The 18462-nt window shown below is 36.1% G+C and overlaps 2 protein-coding genes across 7 annotated transcripts in view; one reads left to right on the top strand and one right to left on the bottom strand.

Moving 5' to 3' along the window:
• NFAT5 (nuclear factor of activated T cells 5) overlaps positions 1-18462 on the bottom strand; it is a 134048-nt gene that overhangs the window by 18324 nt on the left and 97262 nt on the right. For 4 of the 6 annotated variants that reach the window (XM_068529405.1, XM_068529403.1, XM_068529401.1 and 1 more), the window contains 5 exons: positions 17458-17630; positions 11567-11701; positions 11389-11441; positions 6148-6280; positions 1492-1575 (listed from right to left, as the gene is read on the bottom strand). In XM_068529405.1, the coding sequence (XP_068385506.1) occupies positions 1492-1575; positions 6148-6280; positions 11389-11441; positions 11567-11701; positions 17458-17630 (578 nt within the window). The remainder of the gene's footprint in view (positions 1-1491; positions 1576-6147; positions 6281-11388; positions 11442-11566; positions 11702-17457; positions 17631-18462) is intronic. The other 2 variants (XM_068529404.1, XM_068529402.1) reach the window with 1 other exon arrangement.
• On the top strand, positions 7782-8420 carry MSANTD5 (Myb/SANT DNA binding domain containing 5). Its single transcript, XM_068528785.1, has one exon. The coding sequence runs from the start codon at positions 7782-7784 to the stop codon at positions 8418-8420; it is 639 nt and encodes a 212-aa protein (XP_068384886.1).

The raw sequence follows: 18462 nt of genomic DNA on the forward strand, positions 1-18462 counted from the left end.
CTGATAAGATAGTTTAGTATTCAATTTAATTTTATATCTTCATAAAATTATTTTACATGATTTCAGTTGATAAAATTGTCAAAATAAGAAGGTCTGAATTGTGAAAAATAATATGTGTATGTGTGTTTCTTACCCATTTATTAGGCTTGTAAGATTTTGATCAAATGACTAAATCATTTTATTACCAAAAATTAAACATAGCATTTAAAACCTTTTAACCTTCACTATGAGAAATTTCACACTGGATTACATTAGTGTCCCACCAGCCTGATACTCTATGAAAGAAGCATGAAGGAATTTTTGGAGAAAAGCAGGAACACATCAAAGTTGGCAAAGGACAGACCACAAATGTCCCTGACTTTCTCTAATGATTGATTAATTATGGTACTATTCATCTAATAAACACCGTTTGAATTATTATTGCTTAGATGTTACCTTATACACTAAAGCTCGACCTGTCTTTTTAAATTCCTCTATGGAATCTTGATTTCCTCATCTGTGAAATGACAATCATAAATTTCCTACCTCATAGACTTTGGCAGATTAAATGAGTTAATGCTGGTAAAGAGTGTGGAATGCTGCCTAGCATTTAATATATGTTTGAGAAACATTAGCCATGGTTATCCCTAGCAGAGACTTGTAAATTTTCCTGTAGTTAAATCAGATAATTATGCACTTACTTGTGCATAATTCCTAATTAATCTATTTTGGAACTGTTGATAGAAATTATAATGGCAAGCTATACTGAACTGAATATATATATGAATGCTGAATTTTACTATGACAATAGGAAAAAAAATCCACTGTATTTGATAAAACGTATTAAGCATATTATGCCCCTTAAAAATATAAGTATACAAAATTTTAAAATTTAACTCATATGAATTTCATGGCAGAAAAATATAAGTAAAAACTAGAATTACAGGAATAAATCAATGGCCATTATGCAATTGACATCTTCATATGTAATGGCACAAAAGCATCATAATTGAGAAACATATTATAACATCCTGAAGATATCTTCATTTTCTGTTTGGAAATAATGGTGTCAGAAGAAAGAATGGTACCTAAAGAACCTAAAGCAACTTTTTCAAATGCCAAGTTCCTATTTTGGTCTCTTTAGTCTCAATGTCAAGTACTACTCTTATTGGCAGCAAGAAGCTTTATAAAGCTATTTTATATACATTATTGTACTCTATATATACTTTTAAGATTTTTAATATTAGGGAATAAAAAACAAAACAAAACAAAAACTCCTCTACTCCAACATATGTTAAAAAAAAAAAAGTTGTTTATATGGTAAATGAAGGGAAATATCAAGTTGGGAAGCAAATCTCTGCATTCAGTAAAGTCAAACAAGTATTTATTTTACAATATGGAAGATAACCTGCTAAGTGTTCTGAGTACACAAGAGAAAATAAAATAGTAAGGTTTGCTAGAGAAAATAAAGCATCACTAATTTACAATTTTTGAGCAGAATTAACTTGGTACCTTTCATGGCCTCTTCGAAAGAGCAAGGTCTTGCCGGACTAGATATTTCCTTCTTCACGTTTACATTCAAAGCAGCAGCTGCTGCTATTAAGACAAACAAAAAGGATTAATGTATTTATTTAAACTTATCCTAACAAAACGTGTATCTTAAAATTCTTTAACTGGAATATCTTCTCACAAAGCACTATTAAATTATTTGTTTAGCAGAAATTCTAGGTTCAGATGAGTTTTCATAATCACCAGTCTACGCTCTAAAATGCACCAGTCTCCCAGTGGGCAGAAGCATATGCTTACTTATTAAAACAAAATAAAAACAACCGCAGCTTCAAAAAATCTTTCTTGTAACAGTACACATATTGATATGAGTAGAAGACTGATATGAGATTTTTTAAACTTACCAAATATACTGTAACACTAGCATGAAAAAAAAATTCACCATTTACCTACATAAATGATTTATTTAAAATAATACTGATTCAGAGTCACTTGAGCTAAATTTTTTAAAAAACTGTGATGAATATACAAAATCTATAACATTATGATTATTCTTTTTAGCAAGCCCTGGAAAATATAATCTTTGCTATATTATTAATGGAGAATTACTACACTACTGTATCTATACATATCAAGTACATCTATTATGAAAACTTTAAATTTAATGAGCGTGAGAGTAGAGATCAGTTCTGAATGGTAAAGTTAAATAAATTCCAAATAAACAGGTTTTTACTTAAAATGACTGTTTAATAATTTTATTTAAATAGATGTTAATTTCTATTTTTCATTGTATTAATTTTATTTATTTATTTTATTTATTCCCTAGTTTATTCAAAATGGGAATTGAGTCAACTTATTTTCAATTTATTCTTAACATGACAATGCAAAATGATGGTTATAGAGAATATAAAGAGATAGTTGACTGTGAATAAAGAGACAAAATGTACACATCTCCTAAGAATGAAGTTAAAAAATTTATCTAAGCATGCTGTGCTGCACATGAGGTCCAACAAATGATAATTTGAATGAACTATCAATTGAATGAAATTATCAATTGAATAGAATTGATGAGAAAAGAAATCCATAGACAATTTTATATTTTTTTATTTTTTATTTTTTTTATTTTTATTTTTTAAATTTTTTTTATTTTTTTAAAATTTTTTTAAAAAATTTATTTATTTATTTATGGCTGTGTTGGGTCCTCGTTTCTGTGCGAGGGCTTTCTCCAGTTGTGGCAAGTGGGGGCCACTCTTCATCGCGGTGCGCGGGCCTCTAACTATCGCGGCCTCTCCTGTTGCGGAGCACAGGCTCCAGATGCGCAGGCTCAGTAATTGTGGCTCACGGGCCCAGCTGCTCCGCGGCATGTGGGATCCTCCCAGACCAGGGCTCGAACCCGTGTCCCCCGCATTGGCAGGCAGACTCTCAACCACTGCGCCACCAGGGAAGCCCTATTTTTTGAATTTTTATTTTATTTAATTTATATTTATTTTTGGCTGTGTTGGGTCTGCGTTTCTGTGCGAGGGCTTTCTCTAGTTGCGGCAAGCGGGGGCCACTCTTCAACGCGGTGCGCGGGCCTCTCACTATCGCGGCCGCTCTTGTTGCGGAGCACAGGCTCCAGACGCGCAGGCTCAGTAGTTGTGGCTCACGGGCCTAGTTGCTCCGCGGCATGTGGGATCTTCCCAGACCAGGGCTCGAACCCGTGTCCCCTGCATTGGCAGGCAGACTCCCAACCACTGCGCCACCAGGGAAGCCCCATAGACAATTTTAAAGCATAACATTAATTCTAATAATTACAGATTTAAAGATGGAAACTAATCTTTGAAAAATTTTTAAATTTCTACTTTTAAAACAAGTTTTAGTCATTTGTCTTTAGAGCAACAAAAAATTATGAATAAATATTTTATCCTCCATTTCTTATAGCAATTACTAATGCAGAGTCACTGCAAAAACTAAGGAGATTTCTGTGTCTTAATAGATGGAAGTAAAACAAATTAATGGCTAAGCAATGCTTCAGTGACTAACTGGCAATGAAACAAAGGTTTTACGACTCTGCAAAGTAAGTGCCTAAGAGCATGTACATGCAATGTATTTTTGGCAGTATAGACTCAGAAGGCTTTAGAGGGGCTTGTGTCTGGCAGAGCATGCGGAGCCAGCCAGTTTATGTACACTTGAGCCCCTGCCTCAATCCTACTTTTAGACCGTGTACCAAGTATACAAGATCCCAAAATTTTCTGCACAACTACTCTATAGACCATGTGTGAAATCTTAGGCCTATAGGGTGAACAGAGTTTACGAGCACTGGCCAGTGCATCAAGGCCCTCCAGGTAGAGGATGGAGCCAGGAGAGGGAAAAGAAGGATGCCAGCCTGGGGATTCCTCTTTCTTCATGTTGTCATATCCCAGTTTGGACCTCCAAGCAGTTTGAAAATCCTCAATTTGAATCTGGCCTTCCAGGTTATTATGAAGGTATTTTGGTCAAATTAGGAGGATAGAATATACTTTATTTAATTATTTGTTATTTTTATCTATAACTTTTAAATATTTAGACAAAATGGTGTAGCAGTTGCCATTTCTACTCTTGACTTACAAAAATTATGCTGGGCCTTGTTCTAGCTGTTACAATTACTATACACCACTGATTATTCAAATGTTTAACCACAGTCCCTGGATGAATCACAAAAGCAATTAGTTTATCATAATGAGACAGTGCAAATTTTCTATAACCAAGTTTTCCTGAAATCATATTCTCTCACATGAACACCTAAAAAGATGCTCACATTTTATAAAATATAAAAAAGTGAAATTGTGGGAAGATTCTTTAATTAGCTATATCATAAAGGCAGAAACTAAAGCATTGGATCTCACTATAAAATTTGCATATTATATATTTATTCAATTAAGAGTTTCTGAGGGCGACTGCTATCTATGATATATACAGTACAAGGGGGAAATACTTAAAAGAATAAACGTATGTTAGTGATTGCCTAAATGTGGCCAAATACAGCCAATTAGTGTAGGCTTTAAAACAGAACACTTAAAAGCTGTTTTATTTGGCAATTTATTAAAGGGAAATTTTTAATAATCAGCATTCATTACTAAGAAATGAAGATTCATAGTGCTGATGCTAAGCACTTCAAAGTTCTGAAGTTCTTTATTATTGATCATAAAACCAAACAAAAACAACAAAACCTCAGTATTTTCAGGATGGCGAAAACTTTAAGGTTATTCACACACACACACACACACACACACACACACACACACACACTTCCTTCTTCCCTTCCCACACAAATATTTTAATTACTGTATGCCATTTTTCTCCCCCTATGAGCAAACTCCTCCTCACATAAATACTAAATGTTAATATTTAGTAACTAGCAGTTACTAAAATGCTTTAACTACCATTAGTTTTAAATCAAATTTTCTTGGATTTTTGAGGCCTTCTTAGAAAGAAAACAATCAACTATTTCATCTTTAAGTATAAACCAATATCCTCTTCCCTAGTTTTGTTGAAGCCAGTATATTATTTCCAAACTTTGTCTTTTTCTGTCTGAAATTTCTACTTGGGATCTTTTGTTCTGAGATAAATACTAAACGGATTTCATTAGTGCTATACTGTGGCACACTTTTGTAGCAAACTGGTGGGAAATAACCAATGCTGTGAAACTCAGACATGATTAAAAAGAACAAAAAGGGAACAGATCGCATTAAGTGATAGAAAGTAATTATCAAGACTAGTTACAACTCTGTCCTAGCGACTGTTTCCATCACTTTTGTTGCCAGGGCTTTCTTTCCCTGCTACCATTTTTCACTTTGTACCTCACTGAATCCTGAACTATTTGGGAATAACATATCGGTAAATGTAAAGATATGGAAGAACTTCTACCTCTAAAGCATGCCTGAGATAGAATGGAGTAAACCATGGTAAGCATGGCAGAAACCAAGCCTAGGTCAACAAAACATGTGAAGAGTTTCCATTTCCAAAATGTTCTCTCTGCTTCTCCAGGAAAAGCCTTCTCTTCTTCAGGCAACTAAACTAATGTAGGCAAAAAACTCTTAGGACACTTCTTACCCAGAGAGCTAAATTTATAAGCAACTGCTCTGGTTTCTTAAGCACCTGTTTTACCTAAATGCTTAAAATTATATATAAAATATTTATTCACCAGAAGTCTCTGATATTTTTGATAACACAAATTAGAAAATGTTACAGGCATATGATTCTATTTGTGATATTATCACTTATCATTCCAAGCTATCTCTCACCTCTCCCAAAATGCATCCTATAAGCCAGCCAGACTAAAAACTATTAGCAGTTTCTCAAAGTCGTCACTTTCACCTTTCTGCACATAAGAGGTACTCAATGAATGGTAATTCTTACCAAGGAGTAACTTGTATGACAACTCTGGAGAGCCTGACTTCAGAGCATTTCTAGCTTTTCTTTTATTATTAGAGCATAAGGCAGAAACAGTTCCCTTAATATAAGAGTAAAAGCAGTGTTTGGTGGCCATCTTCTTAGGAAATAATGCCATCTTCAAAAAATACTGATATCAATTCATCTTAGCACACAACTTTCTCTTTTAAGTTGGCTGGTCTTCTTCATATTCTTCCAAAGAACTAGAAGTTAATTATTCCTTTTGATTCAGAACTTTTTATTTTGACATACCTGGGTCTGGAGTGTAAGTGAATGGCTGAACATCATGAGATCTTCCAGCATTGGTCACTACGTATATTCCCACTGATACTGGCAAAGTTATATGTTGGTCATGATATGGGGGAACCTTCACAATAAGATGATTCTAATTGAAAGAAAATTACAAGAGTCAGAAAAGAAGTAATGTTTAAATTAAAATTTTGAAATAAAATATTATAATTAAGTACATTTCCTGTTAGTTGTAAAGTTTAAAAATTCTGACTAGGGGAAAAAATGTAGTATTTAAAAGCTCAGGTTCACGGGCATCAGGACATTAATCTTAAAACTGCTTTTAAGGTAAAATACCAATGTTTTACAGTGGCTTACAAGGTCCCTGCCCTGTCAACTTTATCTCATTCCCCTTCTCCTCCAGCTTGTTACATTCCAGTCACACTGACCTTCTTACACTAACACAGTAAATTCATTCTTTTAACATACTAAATTCATTTTTACCTCAGAGCCTTTACAACTTTCTGTTCTCTCTCACTGGAAAACTCTTCCTTTACCTCTTCAAATGGCTAGTTCCTTACCCATTTTCAGGTCTCATTCAAATGTCATCTCCTCAGAGAAGCCCTCTCTGACCATCCTATTTAAAGTAGCACCCCTCTCCAATCTGACCACATAATCTTGTTTATTTCTAAAATAGCACTTATCACCACCTGAAATTACTGTGATTATCTGCTTGTTTTTTGTCCCTCTCCAACCACAAGAATGTAACCTCCATGAGAACCTAGGATGTTCTGTTCTTCATTCTATCTCCATGGTTAAGCACCTCACACAAAATATACTCAAATATATTTGTCGAAAAAAAGAATGAATATATATTCAGGAAAAAAATATGTCCACCATGCATAATGTCAGTTACCATATGTTTTGTAAACCTTAACAGTGAGATGTATCAATACTTCGCAATGCAGTTCACTGCTTCCTAACCACTTTAATTCTCATTTAAAGTCAATAGGGTTCAGTTTACCCAAACCTCAGTAGATTAAAGTCATTTTTTTGTATGTGAAAATAGTGGTAGAAGCATCCTTTTAAGAGAAAGGAAGAGTTCCATAAATGCTTCAGCAGCACTTATTCTTCTTAGAAGACACAATGAACCACATTTGACTTGTTCTCTTCTTCCCTAGTATGTTATGGTATTGGGAAGGAATATCAAGGGGTAGTGATTATCCTTTTTATACTGAGTATGTGATATGCAGGAGGCCAATGGTGATAGCTGAGGATGAAGTGAATGTGATGACATTTTTTACTTAGTTAAACTATGGTAGTTGGTTGACTCAGTTGAATAGAACATGTGACAAATGAGGCCAAGATTTTGATTTCTGAGCACTTAATTTGTTTCTAAGCCATCTTAAAACACTCTCTGAAATAGTCACATTATACATTTAAAAATAGCTTCTTATTTATGGCATTAATAGAATGCTTCCTGAGTCCAGTTAGCCATCTCAAAAAAAATCACACTTCGAGAGACTGCCAGAAGCAGAGAGGAGCAGACACATTTTAGGAGACCACCTAATCTCCTGAATTCCAGCAAAGCAGAGTAAGTGCCAGCTCTCTTGCTCCTGGATTAGGCCCTGAGGCTGCAGAGAAAACTCAGAATAAAAATGGAGAAAGTGACATTTCAGGCTGAAATTACTAGACACCTCCAGGAAGTAGAGAAGGTAAAAGAAACCCAGGGAGAAGAACTGCCCTCAGACCAGTGTGTTAAACCTTGGAGCAACCATGAGATTAGGAGTTTCCTACAAGAATGGGAACTCCTTGAAGATGAAGAGTTAAAGAAGAATTATCACATAGCATCAAGAATAATTGCCAGGCATCTCAAGCAAACGGGCATAAATAAGAGCAGGAGAAAATGTCTCCAGATGCTCATAAACATGCAGGACTTATATTGGACCGTTCATGAAGCCAACCAGAGACCAAGGAGTGAACCCTCGCCATGTCCTTATGGAGAGGCCCTTCACAGGATCCTAGAACACAGAGGGGAGAACAAGGACTTCTCAGAAGTGGCTGATGTCCCACCACCCGAGTACCAGCCCCCTGCGTGTGCCATCCCTGATTGCTTTGAGGAGCTGCTGTGGGCTCCCCCACATATGATCTACATAGAGGATCCTCAGGTACCCAGATGGGAGCCCTGGAACATGTACCTTCCACAGTCAAGTCCATGCCTGTTTCCTGCATTTCTCCCCCTACACCCTGGCCCCCAGCAACAGTGGTCAACTCTCTCTGACACTGAGTCAGATTGAGAACTTACAGTTGGAACCTGGATCCCAGTTTGATTCGAAGGACAGACAATGGACTAGCACAATTCTATACACTCATGACTTTTTTCCTAGCCCAATGTAATGAGGGGAAAAAATGTGAAAATAAATGACTGTGACCCTCAAAAAAAAAAAAATCACACTTCTAATTCAGGTGGAAAAACATATATAAATGTGTGGACATCCACAGGTATTAGGGGGCAAAAATCTGAATGCACATACTCAACTGCACATGAGGCCATCAAAAAATGTACCTGCAGTGATCCAACTTCTAAGAAACAGAATCTTAAAATCTTGCCCACCTTCCTTTGTTTAAACACTGCAACTACATCACAAAGCAGTCCTACCTACAGTTAAGGAGATGGTTGAATGGATGGACTTGTGAAGTATCTTCCCAATCTTAAAATTACATATTTGGCAAACTCAATAACTGAAATTATTCTTCTGAATAAAAACTTGTTTCTTGGTAATTAGTAACAGAATTAGTATCTAAAAGTCAGATGCATATTTTATTTAAACAAACCTTTTACTCCACTTGCTTTGGAGAGCGTATTTAAGCAAATCTAATTTGAAACCTTTTATTTATTTATTTTTTTAATTTATTTTATTTTATTTTATTTATTCTATTTTTTGGCTGCATTGGGTCTTCGTTGCTGTGCGTGGGCTTTTCTCTGGTTGTGCAGAGCAGGGGCCACTCTTTGTTGCAGTGTGCGTGCTTCTCATTGCAGTGGCTTCTCTTGCTGTGGAGCACGGGCTCTAGGTGCGTGGGCTTCAGTAGTTGTGGCACATGGGCTCAGTAGTTGTGGCTCGTGGGCTCTAGAGTGCAGGCTCAGCAGTTGTGGTGCACGGGCTTAGTGGCTCTGTGGCATGTGGGATCTTCCTGGACCAGGGCTCAAACCCGTGTCCCCTGCATTGGCAGGCAGATTCTTAACCACTGTGCCACCAGGGAAGCCCCCGAAACCTTTTAAAAGCCAAATGAACCTATTTTCATACTAATTCTTCTTACTTCCTCAATCTGAATCCAGAAATTCTACAAGTGATTTGAATTAAAAACTAAGTAAATCGTAGGTAGTGATAGTAAGCTTTTTAAAAATACTACTCTCAAAAATTAAGAGCAATTAACTACCACTGAGCTAGGAGTACAATACAGACAAAACATACAAAGGATTGGGAGACCTGTGGAGCAGGCAGAATGTTCTCTGAGGTAAAAAGAGAAGAATATCTGAAATTTAATTTCTTCATCTTTAAAAAATATTTATTTATTTATTTATTTTGCTGCACCGTGTTTTAGTTGCAACACGCGGGATCTTTTAGTTGTGGCATTCGAACTCTTAGTTGCAGCATGCATGTAGGATCTATAATACTTCCCTGACCAGGGACTGAACCGGGTCCCCTGCATTGGGAGTGCGGAGTCTTAGCCACTGGACCACCAGGAAGTCCCTGAATTTTAATTTCTTAGAAAAATCTGCTTGGATTCAAAGTAACGACTTTCTTTTTTCCAGCAGATAATCTTTTTCAGAGCTTATAAGCTCTGAAGTGGGAATGGTCTGATCAACAAGTTTTACAAGAAATCATAAAATGCCAGAGTTAGAAGGAACCTCAAATAATCTAGTGAAAGAGTTTATCTTATAGATTAGAAAACTGGGGCAAAAGAGAGACTTGTCTTACACAGGTAACACAGATTGTTAGTCACAAAGCAGGTACTAGAATTTCAGTTAAGACTAGTCTAGCAGACATTATCTGATGGTAAATGTGACAAAGGAATGGCTGCTGAGTCCTACTATCTCTTCTTGACAGCATGTAGTAGCATAGGCTAGAGGAGAACATTCTGCATAGCATTTGTCTAGGTATACAGGAAGCTCCACCTTACATGATACTACGTAGTGAAGAATTAATTTAACTCAAAGTGAGGTCTAGTCTTTTCCCTTGGCTACTGGGAGGTGATCTCTAGGCCCCTAGAATGTCCTGTCTGACAGAAGTATCTTTGTTTGTTTAGGGGCTTTGGCCACTGAAAAGTCTAACAATGTAATTTATGAAGAGAGCTTTGAAACATGTCATATCATTTCCAACCTCTGGGGGAACTGGAGACCAAAGGTTAGCTGCACGGGCAGTATGTGATCCAACACAAATAAAAACTCTGAATACCAACAGCTTGGATGAGCTTCCTAATAGGCAGTACTCTGTATGTACTGCCTATGTTGTCACACATCAATGTGCTGAGAGGGTAAGGAATCCCTGAGGACAGGAAGCTTCACCTTCAGGACACTCCCAGACCTTACTTTATGTGTCTCTCCCTTTGGCTGGCTCTGATTTGTGTTCTTTTGCTTCTCTGTTCTTTATGAACTGTACTTATACATACCAGTCTTCTGCATATGCCTTATATCTGATTTACTCATAAGTTTGTCTTTCTCTTTTGTTAGTTTCAACTTCTATGAGGTTGGTCTTATCTGCTCTACATACTAATTCTTAAGTCAGTCCTTTATCCTTGTTTTCAAACTTTTTTCCTTGTTATTTGGAAAACAATATATAGCAAGGTCCTACAAATATAGACTCTTTAAGTGTAACAAGTAGCGCTTCTGAATGCAAAAAGGTAACTAACAAGTATAAAACACCTGGCACATAACAGGTACTCGATAAGTGTTTCCCTTTGATTTAACTAAATAGTACCGTTAAGATAATCCAAATCCTCAGAGCAAATAAGTATTAGGAAAGAAATGTTTCATTCATTAACAATGGTAATTTGCTAACGCTCTTAACTTTTTCAAATAGAGAACTGTCATTTCTAGCATCAGTGGAATAAATCTATTTCAGTTAAAGAAACCCAAGAAAGAAACTTTAAATGATTTACATCAACCCCATATAAAGAAGAAATTTGTTAATGCAGGAAAATTTTGGAGCAAAACTCAATTTCTCAGAGAGTAAACAATCAAACTATAAAAAGTTTAAATTATACCTGATGAAATAATTCCATGTCGATTTCAGCTTCCGACTTCCAAGAGTTTTCATCTGATTGAAATAAAAACAGTGACTTACTAAAATTGTGAAAAATTTTTTACTTTGTAGCTACAAATATATCTTTATAACAAAGTGAAACACGCAACAATTTCTAAGGCAGTATTGTGCCTACTTACCAGAAACATTTTCTTGGAAAATAACTTTAGTTCCTTTCAGAAAGTTCTTGCCGATTAAAAATACTTCTTCCTCTCCTTTCACTGAACAGCTATGTAAGCTCTTCTTTAAGATTTCTGGCACTCCTGCTGGCTGAGCTGTAGATATATATAAGCATTCCATAAAAAGAACCACCAACACTTACTTCTTATCTAAAATCAACTCTCAATTATCCAGTTCTATAAGTTGTCTTTGTTGACCCCTGAATTTGACTTCTTTTATTCTGCATATTAAATTTTACCATAACAGAAAGCAAAGAAAAAACAGAAAAGTCTGTATTAATTTTTAATAACTATTGTAAGATTTTATAGGGATGGGTTAATGTCCGTGATGACGTTTTAATTTATTAGCTGTCATCTGTTTTCTCATTACATGAACAAAAAAAAGGTGTAAAATATGAATTTGGTCATGTTTTTGTCTTAATATTTTTAAAAAATTCAATTTAGAAACAAATTTATCTCACAATCCTAACCTTAAAAATGTCAGCTATGCTATGCCCTTACAAGACTTCTGAGGCAATGTGAGCCTATGGGTGGTATTGAGGGCATCTTTAGGATCTAGACCCAGGACTCAGGCCCTAAACCAGAAGAACACCTGAAAACAGACTGAATGCAATTCAGAGTAATTCTTTCTACCAGGGTATCTCCTTGAACTAGGATACCCTGAGGTTAAAGATAAAATGCACTTGTTTTTCAATTACAAAGACTAACTAACCACTAGTACAATTAACAAAGAGGTTGACTAGTACTGAGCAGGAGCCAGATCTAAGAAATTGTAACTGGCCTACCAACTTCCTCATGTCATGATTTCCTTAAGAAAATTTAATATGTACTGCTTAGTAAAACAGGTTCCAAAGTAAGTGTATCTGGGAATTACTGAGTTAAGCAAAGCTAAATGAACAATAGGATTTCTCCAAGCATTTCACATTCTGATGTACACTGTAAATATCCAAGAAGTGGGTATAGTACACAGTCCCCCCAACATATTTGACTCCAGAAACATTCTTCCATATTGACGCCTAAGGACTAGTTTTCCACCAGAATACTCTCTGGGATACTGGTTAATGCAAATACATACCTTTTAGGTACTCAAAAACCTGCTTCCTTAAGATTAAGCACTTCGAAATAGAATACACTATTTGTTGTTTTAGTACACCCTAACAACATATATACTGCAAAGGTAAACTTTAACATGGCTGTATAACTTATCAACTTCTAAATTAATGAGATAGCCTATTAAACTTTAGGAAAAGTTTAAGTTTTTTTCTCATTAAATACTTACATATTTAATACTTAATTTTATCTTTACAAGAAAGTAATATGGGAAATTATCCTTGTCAAAATATTTACTGCCCCTCTTTCCCTAGGCCTGCCGTTCCTTGTGGGAAGGCTCTTGCTCCACTCAACGTCATTCTTGCTCCACTCATGTAAGGACTGGCCATGTGACTTGTTCGTATAACGAAATGTGAACTGAAGTAATTAATGTGCCACTTCCAGGCTTTAAGAGCCCCACGTGGTTCTACCATCTTCCTCCACTACAAAAATGGCAATATCCCAGAAAGGGGCAGCTTCTAAAGCCTGGTTCCCAGAGTGAAGAAAATGGAGCTGCTTCCAAACCACACCCAATGTTATCATAAAATGCGGAAGAAGTAAAACTTTGTTGTGTAAGCCACTTAGATTTTTTTGGTTGGTTGTTACCGTAGCACCATTTAGCCTCACTTCTTAATACAAACAAGTATCTTATCCTAATTCAATATCTGAATGGCAAATAATATCTTCAGCAATGTCTGAGTTTAAAAGAAATTGTGATTGTATAAACATATACACTGTCTGGAACCCACAGGGTTAATGTATGAACAGAATGGAAACAGTTACTGGTCGTACACTGGTAATTACATATCCTTTTAGAGAATTAAGTGAACTTAATTAAGTGAATTTATAACTTTTTGGAGTAACACTGGAACTAGATACTTGTTTTTATACAACATTCAAGAAAAATATGATAGATATTATTTTGATTAGAAAACAATAAGAGGTGCAAAATTATATGCACATATTGTATTAACAAAATGAATGCAAAGTCTATAACCTTTCCCCCCAACTCTCAAAATACTATATGGAAATTCCACTTCACTCATGATTATCAAAACTTTTTTCCTACCTCATTTTTTCCTTTTATGTATTAAAGGCTTAAGATGGCCAAATGAGGCCCCTCTGAAGGTACAATGTGTATTTATCTTTTATATATTTGTATTTACATTACACAAAGAACTAGTCTGTTCAAGACAATTTAACTTCTAACTTTTGACCTTAAAAGGTCTTTTCTATTAAAAAGTTTAATGGTTACCTAACAGGACATACTCCATACTAAACAGAAGTGAAATCAGGATTATTTACGCATTAACTGTTTTATTTTTATCTTTAAGTAATTAGTAAGCTGACTCTTGAAAGTGATCACATTGCTTTAAAAAACTGTAACAAAAAAAGCAGGCACCTTTCTGGTATTATAAAAAACAATGTGCTTTTAGATGCTGTTCAAATAGCGGCCTCAAAAATAAAGCTGAGGGACTTCCCTGGTGGTGCAGTAGTTAAGAATCCGCCTGCCAACGCAGGGGACATGGGTTTGAGCCCTGGTCCGGGAAGATCCCACATGCCGTGGAGCAACTAAGCCCGTTCGTCACAACTACTGAGCCTGCGCTCTAGAGCCTGCGAGCCACAACTACTGAGCCCTCATGCCACACCTACTGAAGCCCGCATGCCTAGAGCAGCCCCTGCTCGCCACAACTAGAGAAAGCCCTCGCGCAGCAACAAAGACCCAACACAGCCAAAAATAAAAAAAAATAAAAAGCTGAAAAAAATTAATGAACATCTGAATACTGAAAAATAACAAAGCAAATATTTCAACCTGTCAAAAGAATTAGTAAGGCTTTTTAATGTCTGTAAAGAGAAGAAAAGTTTACTCAATGATATTATCCCTTCTCTAAAGTTGTGGAAGAGCTAGAAATAAGGAAAGTAGGAACTCGTTAAATTCAGTAAGATTTAATACAATAAGCATTAGTAAGACAAAATCTAAAATACATTATATTGAAGAAAGCTATGATTAATTTTGCCACATTAAAAAAATTATTATAGAAGGGTGGATTCTAAAAAAGTATGAAAATTGATATTCTTAATTTGATCTAGTATATATGTATTGTCTGGAGACATCTAAAGGTGTGAAGAATATAAAAGGGGATGATTCTTCTATCCCCTTAACAACAAACAAAAAGACAATGGATCCAATGGCCACTGTTAAACCAACAAGTAGAAGCAGGACTGTTTTTCTAAGGTCACAAGGCACAACATGAATTCTGGCATTAGGCCTTCTTTCCATTGAGTGTCTCTAGATGGAAGATCAAGTATCTGTTTCCTCTCCTCCCTTCCACCTCTAGAACCTTTTGGCCCCTCTTCCTTTTCTACCTCCCTCTCATCTTCCTGTTTCCTTCTACCTCCCATTCCAATTCTAACCCTTCTTACTAACCTATTTCCTTTTTACCTCTCATTCTACCCCAACTGCTCAAACCTGCCAAAAAGGTTATATTCACGGAAATAAACACAAACCATAAACCCATAATGGAACATAGAGTGGCTATGGTCATGCTCAAAGTATTAGATCATATAAAAGAAGAACTGCACATGCCCCACTAAAATTGAAACTCCATCCTAATAATATTCAAGTTGAGACATATTGTGATTTATAGTAAATTAGCACCTAAATTAGAAAAGCTTTACAACTCAATAAACCATCTACAGATTATTTATTCTGTCCCTATCTGAACATAATAGAATGGACATGGAATCTAGAAACTTTAAAAGCAGCATATTTATAACTGAACATTATCCAGAAATAGCCCAAGGAAATACTAGTATCAAAACAAATTTTTCATAATAATGAAAAATAGAGAAATCCAAATGAGCTCTCTTTATTTTTATTTTATTTTTTAAAAAATTTTTGGCTGCATTGGGTCTTTGTTGCCGCACGTGGGCTTTCTCTAGTTGCGGTGAGCGGGGGCTACTCTTTGTTGCGGTGCGCGGGCTTCTCATTGCAGTGGCTTCTCTTGTTGCGCAGCACGGGCTCTAGGCGCGTGGCCTTGGTAGTTGTGGCACGTGGGCTCAGTAGTTGTGGCGCACAGGCTTAGTAGCTCCGTGGCATGTGGGATCTTCCCAGACCAGGGCTCGGATTCTCAACCACTGTGCCACCAGGGAAGCCCCAAATGAGCTCTCTTTAGATCAGAAAGCTATTTACTACTTTCTTTTTAAAATTAGGGTGTTTGCCAAGCTAACGTAGGGGTATAGTCACTTCTGAGATGAATTAGAAAGGAAGGGAAAAATAAGATTTACCAAGGGTGAATAATTTGACAAAACTAAGCTACAATTAAATAACAAAGGTTTTGTAGGTATCCTGGAGGTACCAAGGTCATAATACCCATAACGACCCAACAGGAAGTTCAAGTGAATGGAACTCAGTCTCTTCTGCTCTTTTGAATTCAGAAGCAAGGCCAAAGAAAATAATAGTTAATGAAAATCTTCTTAAGGGATGTACAAAGGAAAAAGTTTTCCTATTTATTACTTGTAATAATACTCATTACAGGGAAACCAGACTATATCTTGAAGCACATACAACATGACTGAATTTAAATACACACACATGGACTTCCCTGGTGGTGCAGTGGTTGAGAATCCGCCTGCCAATGCAGGGGACATGGATTCAATCCCTGGTCCGGAAAGATCCCACATGCCGCGGAGCAACTAAGCCCGTGCGCCACAACTACTGAGCCTGTGCTCTACAGCCCGCGAGCCACAACTACTGAGCCTGCACTCTAGAGCCCACGAGCCACAACTACTGAGGCCACATGCCACAACTACTGAAGCCCGTGAGCCTAGAGTCCGTGGCTCCACAACAAGAGAAGCCACCGCAATGAGAAGCCCGCGCACTGCAACAAAGAGTGGCCCCCGCTCTGCGCAACCAAAGAAGAGCCCATGCACAGCAACAAAGACCCAACACGGCCAAAAAAAAAAAATTACACACACACACATCATTTACTTTCTATGCCAAGGTTAGCAAAGTAAGAATTTCATTTCCCACTATACTATAATACTTTAATTTGTAATCAGAACTCCAACTGCTATATATTTACAAAGTTCTGCTTACCTTATTGTTTCTTACATTCTAATACAAAACACTTAGAATCACAGCGATTTATCACACTATGAAGATGCTGTGAAAATCCTGTGCCTTTGCAATTTACTTCAGGCAAACTGTTCAAATTACTTTTTTTTTTAAAATTAATTTATTTATTTTTGGCTGTGTTGGGTCCTCGTTTCCGCGCAAGGGCTTTCTCTAGTTGCGGCAAGCAGGGGTCACACTCCTCATCGCGGTGCGCAGGCCTCTCACTGTCGCGGCCTCTCTTGTTGTGGAGCATAGGTTCCAGACGCGCAGCCTCAGTAGTTGTGGCTCACAGGCCCAGCCGCTCCGCGGCGTGTGGGATCCTCCCAGACCAGGGCTCGAACCCGTGTCCCCTGCATTGGCAGGCAGATTCTCAACCACTGCACCACCAGGGAAGCCCCAAATTACTTTTTAAATCAGTATAGGATAAGAGGAAACTACAAAATGCTACATTCCTTTTGAATTTTATTAGAAATTACCCACCTTTAATTTAACCTAGAAAATTTAACTATAGCTTTGAAAATGTTTCAAATTTTTCGTGATCACAAGCTGGAGTATGAAAAACAACTGATATTTAGAGATATCAAAAGATTAACAGAAAAGGGAAAAAAATTCCATATATTTAATATCTCCATATTTTCTTACTTACTACATAAAATCGGAGAAGAGGGTGTTTGCAGTGTCAAAGTGGAGCCATCTTTCCTTGTGATATTAACTCGAAAAACCAATCTGGCACGAGTGCTTTTTTTCTTGGAACCAGCAATTCCTATTCTGGCTTCAACATCAGCATTCCTCAATTTCAATATCCCTACGCAGTCCACCCTAATACAGAAAAAATATATTAACTGATATTTTCTGTTGTATAAATAGCACAATATTCTTAATCAAACAAGTTTTCTTTTTAAAAATAATTTGCTTCCTTGTTAATTTTTGAGTATGTAATATAATTATATGGTTCCAAATTCAAAAAACAGAGAAGGGTAAGTTCTGAATATTCATAACTTCTCATCTTGTCAACTTTTCATTTATAACAATAATGGAAAAAATAGTACAGAATTAAAATCACTATTTCAAAATCTGAACATAAGTAATGGTTTAAAAGAGGTATTTTTGCTTTAAAAAATTAAATTTATCCTCTTTCTTTTTGCACCTAATTCAGATATTAAAATAAAGAAATGGATTTTACTTGAAAAAAATTAGTAACTGTCTCCCCCCAAAATGTTAACGCTGCACAGCCATTAAAACATATGTTATAAATAATATTTAATGTTATGGGAAAATGCTCATGATAAGTGAAGAGCAGGTTACAAAGCAGTGAGTAGAGTATCATCGCAATTTTATCAGAAAAAAGGATGGAAAAAATAAATGTCAAAACAGTAATTAGTTCTATTAAGTTGGAAGTTGGCGTTTGAGGGGTATGTTTTTAGCTTTTTATTACTACTCAATTTTATTGAGATTTTTATTAATCTGTATTTTCAACTTATAAGGAATAATTACTATTTTTATAATCAGTAACTCCCTATCTTCCACCATATACATTTATTTTTACAATTTCAAAAGTTAAAAATAAATAACCTTCACTAAATATGTTTCAAAATTTCCCTTTTCCAACTATACTCTTACTAACTTATTCAAATGGTTTTCCAAACAAAAC

Source organism: Eschrichtius robustus, chromosome 19 (genome assembly GCF_028021215.1).
Source record: "Eschrichtius robustus isolate mEscRob2 chromosome 19, mEscRob2.pri, whole genome shotgun sequence".
Classification (NCBI taxonomy): Eukaryota; Metazoa; Chordata; class Mammalia; order Artiodactyla; family Eschrichtiidae; genus Eschrichtius; species Eschrichtius robustus.